The 5,633-nt window shown below is 64.0% G+C and overlaps 2 protein-coding genes across 2 annotated transcripts in view; one reads left to right on the top strand and one right to left on the bottom strand.

Annotated features, from left to right (window-relative positions):
- The window catches only part of UNC5A (unc-5 homolog A (C. elegans)), a 23,418-nt gene extending 18,250 nt beyond the window's left edge, over positions 1-5,168 (top strand). The window contains exons 2-16 of the mRNA XM_010002102.1: positions 145-381; positions 513-656; positions 731-834; positions 947-1,127; positions 1,720-1,887; positions 2,065-2,229; positions 2,314-2,502; positions 2,974-3,273; positions 3,366-3,453; positions 3,532-3,691; positions 3,776-4,009; positions 4,121-4,270; positions 4,354-4,518; positions 4,596-4,774; positions 5,003-5,168. Coding sequence (XP_010000404.1) covers positions 145-381; positions 513-656; positions 731-834; positions 947-1,127; positions 1,720-1,887; positions 2,065-2,229; positions 2,314-2,502; positions 2,974-3,273; positions 3,366-3,453; positions 3,532-3,691; positions 3,776-4,009; positions 4,121-4,270; positions 4,354-4,518; positions 4,596-4,774; positions 5,003-5,168 — 2,630 coding nt within the window. The remainder of the gene's footprint in view (positions 1-144; positions 382-512; positions 657-730; positions 835-946; positions 1,128-1,719; positions 1,888-2,064; positions 2,230-2,313; positions 2,503-2,973; positions 3,274-3,365; positions 3,454-3,531; positions 3,692-3,775; positions 4,010-4,120; positions 4,271-4,353; positions 4,519-4,595; positions 4,775-5,002) is intronic.
- A 288-nt stretch (positions 5,169-5,456) lies between these two features.
- The window catches only part of HK3 (hexokinase 3 (white cell)), a 5,159-nt gene continuing 4,982 nt past the window's right edge, over positions 5,457-5,633 (bottom strand). Inside the window, exon 20 of the mRNA XM_010002100.1 lies at positions 5,457-5,462. Coding sequence (XP_010000402.1) covers positions 5,457-5,462 — 6 coding nt within the window. The remainder of the gene's footprint in view (positions 5,463-5,633) is intronic.

The raw sequence follows: 5,633 nt of genomic DNA, 5'->3' as shown, positions 1-5,633 counted from the left end.
CTCTGCCTGGTGGAGGGCAGGGCCGGGAGGGGGCTGCTGCGTAGCTGGCTGGCAGGGGGGACGATGGCAGGGCATGGGGACACAGACACGGGGCCGTGCTGGGAGAGGTGATTGCCCAGCACAGGTACACTGGAGGTGGCTGAGCTCGTCTTCCAGCAGGTGCTCAGCAAAGCGCGACTGTGGCCAACCCGGTGTCCGGTGCATCCCTGGACCTGCTGCCACACTTCCAGCTGGAGCCAGAGGACGTCTACATCGTGAAGAACAAGGCGGTGAGCCTGGCCTGCCGTGCCACCCCTGCCACCCAGATCTACTTCAAGTGCAACGGCGAGTGGGTGCACCAGGGCGACCACATCACACAGCACAGCACTGACCGTGGGACTGGTGAGCACCAACGAGAGGGACAGTGTCAGCCCCAGGAATGGGGAGCTGCTCTCCAGGGGTGGAGCACGGGGCTGGGGCTATGGGGACTGTTCCTGATGTGCTGGTGCTGATGTGCTGCCCGCTGGTGGCAGGGCTGCCAGTGATGGAGGTGCGCATTGAGGTGACCCGCCAGCAAGTGGAGAAGATCTTTGGGCTGGAGGAGTACTGGTGCCAGTGCGTGGCCTGGAGCTCCTCCGGCACCACCAAGAGCCAGAAAGCCTTCGTGCGCATTGCCTGTGAGTGTCTGCGGGTGCCCAGGTGGGATAGGGCACTGGCCCCGGCCACCTCCCTCACCTCTGTTCTTCCCTAGATCTGCGTAAGAACTTTGAGCAGGAGCCAATGGCCAGGGAGGTGTCCATCGAGCAGGGCATTGTGCTGCCATGCCGCCCTCCTGAGGGCATCCCTCCTGCCGAGGTGAGCCTGCATGGTCCGGCACATCAAGATGCAGCTGGGGATGCCTCTTGCCCACAGGGATGGTGTGGGTGCTCCCCCACCAGGCACCTGGTGACTTCGCTGTGTCCCACAGGTGGAGTGGCTGCGCAACGAGGAGCTGGTGGACCCGGAGCTGGATGCCAATGTCTATGTGACGCCAGAGCACAGCCTGGTGCTGCGGCAGGCCCGCCTGGCCGACACCGCCAACTACACCTGTGTGGCCAAAAACATCGTGGCCCGTCGCCGCAGCACGTCCGCCGCCATCATCGTCTATGGTACGGCCCTGCTGCGCCTGTCCCCACCACGCTGCCCTGGTGTCACCCTCCCTGTCCTGTCCCTGTGTGCATCTCCTGTCCTGGCGTGGCGCTGATGAGTCCCTCTCCACCCACCCAGTGAACGGCGGCTGGTCGACATGGACACAGTGCTCAGGCTGCAGCACCAGCTGTGGACGGGGCTGGCAGAAGCGGAGCCGGACCTGCACCAACCCCACACCCCTCAATGGGGGGGCTTTCTGTGAGGGCCAAAATGTGCAGAAAACCGCCTGCACCACCCTCTGCCCAGGTACCCACCCTGCCCATGGCCCTGCTGCTGTGCCCATGCTGCATTCCCCACTGCACCCATCACCATCCCCACCCTCCAGGTGTCTTGTCCTCTCACCCCCCATGTGTCCGTCTCTGCCGGCCCCAGGGCAGGGGAGGGGGATGGCAGCGGGATGTTGAACCCTGGCTGTGCCCACAGTGCACGGCGCCTGGTCAGAGTGGAGCAAGTGGTCAGAGTGTGGAGCTGAATGCACCCACTGGAGGAGCCGGGAATGCTCGGAGCCTGCGCCACGCAATGGGGGCCGGGATTGCCACGGCCCTGCCCAAGTGAACGGCGGCTGGTCGACATGGACGCAGTGGTCGGGCTGCAGCACCAGCTGTGGACGGGGCTGGCAGAAGCGGAGCCGGACCTGCACCAACCCCACACCCCTCAATGGGGGGGCTTTCTGTGAGGGCCAAAATGTGCAGAAAACCGCCTGCACCACCCTCTGCCCAGGTACCCACCCTGCCCATGGCCCTGCTGCTGTGCCCATGCTGCATTCCCCACTGCACCCATCACCATCCCCACCCTCCAGGTGTCTTGTCCTCTCACCCCCCATGTGTCCGTCTCTGCCGGCCCCAGGGCAGGGGAGGGGGATGGCAGCGGGATGTTGAACCCTGGCTGTGCCCACAGTGCACGGCGCCTGGTCAGAGTGGAGCAAGTGGTCAGAGTGTGGAGCCGAATGCACCCACTGGAGGAGCCGGGAATGCTCGGAGCCTGCACCACGCAATGGGGGCCGGGATTGCCACGGCCCTGAGCTGGACACCCGCAACTGCACCTCTGAGCTCTGCAGCCACGGTGAGCACAGCGGGGATGGTGAAGACGTCCCCTGAGATGGCGGACTTGGGCTGCTTGTAGTTGCTAATCCCCTTCCCTGCACAGCTGCCTCCGGTGCAGAGGATGTGGCTCTGTATGTGGGGCTGGTGGCCGTGGCCGTGTGCCTGGTGCTGCTGCTGCTGGTGGGGGTGCTGGTGTACTGCCGCAAGAAGGGGGGCCTGGATGCTGATGTGGCCGACTCCTCCATCCTCACCTCTGGCTTCCAGCCTGTCAGCATCAAGCCCAGCAAGGCCGGTGAGCAAGGGCTGTGGGGACAGGGCTCAGGACCTGGGGGCGGCCATACCCTTCAAGAAGGGGCTCTGGGTACAGGCTCTCTGCCCCATGGGATCCCTGGCCTTGACTGGGGGGTCTGTTCCCTGTGGGATCTCTGGCATAGGAACACGGGAGTTTATCTTATAGGACCAGTCAGGGCACTGTGAGGTCGGTGCTCTATTGAGTCCCTGGTTCCTATAGGTCTCTATAGGCCCTGTGCCCTGGGTTGGTGCTGCATGCTTTTGGGACTCCAGGGGCCACTGTACCTCGAGGTTCTGTGCCATGGGCAGGGTCTGGATGAGATTTGGACCCCCAGGGGTGGCTCTGCCTCATAAGGTTCTTCCCAAGGGACAAGGGCTGTGTACCCCATGCCCCCTGGGCTCCTCTGTGTTGCTGCCAGGGTCTCCTCACCCCACTGTGTTCTGGTGCCATGGTCCTTGCTGTGTGTCACAGACAACCCGAGCCTGCTCACCATCCAGCCTGACCTCAGCACCACCACCATGACCTACCAGGGCTCGCTCTGCCCACGCCAGGATGGCCCTGCCAAGCTCCAGCTGCCCAACGGGCACCTGCTGAGCCCTCTGGGCACTGGGCGGCACACACTGCACCACAGCTCACCTGCTGCTGAGGGGGCCGACTTCGTGGCCCGGCTCTCCACCCAGAGCTACTTTCGCTCCCTGCCTCGTGGCACCACCAATATGGCCTATGGCACCTTCAACTTCTTAGGGGGGCGGCTTATGATCCCCAACACAGGTACGGCGGGTTGGGCATAAGGTGCTGGAGCATCACCCAGTGTGGGCAGGTCCCCATGGGGCTCACCTCTCCGCCTGAACACCCCCATCCAGGGATCAGCCTGCTTATCCCACCTGATGCCATTCCACGAGGGAAGATCTACGAGGTCTACCTGACCCTGCACAAGCAGGAGGAGGTGAGGTAGGTGCCAGGGCTGCTAGGGTACAGGGCTGTTGGGGGGAGGCTGGCTCTGCTCAGCTGCCCTGATCACTGCCCCAGGCTGCCCCTGGCCGGCTGTCAGACGCTGCTGAGCCCCATCGTCAGCTGCGGCCCCCCTCTCCCCAGCCCAGCCATCCTGGCCATGGGCCACTGTGTGGAGGCCAGTGCTGAAAACTGGAGCATCCGGCTGAAGAAGCAGTCATGCGAGGGCACGTGGGAGGTGAGCACCCGCTGTGGGGCTCAAAGGGGTCAGAGCTGGGGGGTGGATGTCAGTGTCCAGGGTGCATCTGTCTGGATGTTGCAGGACGTGCTGCAGCTGGGTGCCGAGCCGTGCACGGAGCTCTACTATTGCCAGCTGGAAGCGCAGGCTTGTTACATCTTCACGGAGCAGCTGGGGCGCTTTGCCCTGGTCGGGGAGTCCCTCAGCATGGCGGCCTCCAAGCGCCTCAAGCTGGTCCTGTTCGCACCGGCCACCTGCCCCTCCCTCGAGTACAACATCCGTGTTTACTGCCTCAGCGACACCCAGGACGTCCTCAAGGTACTGAGAGGTCCCCCTGTAGCAGCCCCCATCCCAGCTTGGGGTGAGGGCCGTGTAGGGCTGGGCTCCTGGGGTGCAGCAGCTCCTGCCTCACCGCTGCCTGTGCCACAGGAGGTGATCCAGCTGGAGAAGCAGCTGGGCGGACAGCTGATCGGAGCCCCCCGGGTGCTGCACTTCAAGGACAGCTATCACAACCTGCGCCTCTCCATCCATGACATGCCCAGCTCCCTCTGGAAGAGCAAACTCCTCGCCAGCTACCAGGTGAGGATCCCAGCTGGTGGGTGGGGATGGGGATGGGGTGTCTTTTGCCACCCTGACCTCCCCCACCCATTGCTCCACCGCAGGAGATCCCCTTTTACCATATCTGGAGTGGGCTGCAGCCCTTCCTGCACTGCACCTTCACCCTGGAGCGTCTGAGCACCAGCACGTGTGAGCTGGCCTGCAAGATCTGGGTCTGGCAGGTGGAGGGTGATGGTCAGAGCTTCACCGTCAACTTCAACATCGCCAAGGTGAGGGCAGGGCTGCGGCAGTTGCTGGGGGTGACCCCAGAATGGGCTCACATCGACCTCCCCACGCTTTGCCCTAGGACACAAGGTTTTCGGACTGGCTGGTCCCTGACAGCGAGGTGGGTGCTCCGGCTCTGGTGGGCCCCAGTGCCTTCAAGATCCCCTTCCTCATCCGCCAGAAGATCATCAGCAGCCTGGACCCACCAGGCACCCGGGGAGCCGACTGGAGGATGCTGGCCCAGAAGCTCAACCTTGACAGGTGGCCCAGGATGGGGACAGCACTGGGGATGGGGTGACACAGTGGATGGGGACATCCATCCTCACAGTGCGTGAGGCTTCTGGCCTCATCCTGCACCTATAGATAGATGGTGGCATGTGGTGGGATCCTGGGAGCTGGATAGTGGCCGAGGTGAGGCCAGCACGGGGTTGGTCCCAGGGTGCAGAACCATCCCCGTGCCCTGACATGGTCCCTCTGTGTCGTCCCCAGCCATCTCAGCTTCTTCGCCTCGAAGCCCAGCCCCACGGCCATGATCCTCAACCTGTGGGAAGCGCGGCACTTCCCCAACGGCAACCTCTCCCAGCTGGCGGCCGCCGTGGCCGAGGTGGGCAAGCAGGACAGTGCCCTCTTCGCTGTCTCCGAAGCCGAGTGCTGAGTGCAGCATTGGGGGGGGTTCTCCAACCCCACTTCCAGGGGACTGCTGCCATGGGGCAGGGGGGGTCCCGGCCGGCCCCGGGGTCCTCGCTGCCCCACAGCCCACGGGAAGGGCTGCCTGTGCCCCACGGCACCAGCAGGGCTCAGCCCAACCCCAGGGGTCCTGCAGCCCCATGGCAAGGGGCTGGGGGTCACTGGGTGTGCGTCGTGCGTGCGGTGCCATTGTGGTGTCTGCGTGTGGGGCCGGGAGGCCCCGGGCCCCATCCCGTGTTGTGTAAAGACCGTTTTTTTAATTCTGTATTAAGTGCATTCAAGTATTTACACTTGGCCTTATGTACATAGCGGTGCCGCGGGCGGGGGGTCTGCCGGACGTGAATGTAAATAAATTCAATATATATTGCTATGTGGGACTGTGCCCAGCTGTAAGCTGCCCCTTCCCCCCCCCCCCCCCGGCCCCATTTCCCCT

The sequence above is a fragment of the Chaetura pelagica genome, unplaced genomic scaffold, assembly GCF_000747805.2.
Source record: "Chaetura pelagica isolate M959 unplaced genomic scaffold, ChaPel_1.0 scaffold356, whole genome shotgun sequence".
Taxonomy (NCBI): domain Eukaryota; kingdom Metazoa; phylum Chordata; class Aves; order Apodiformes; family Apodidae; genus Chaetura; species Chaetura pelagica.
Note: the sequence above shows the minus strand (reverse complement) of the source record. Positions and strands in the feature narration are given on the sequence as shown.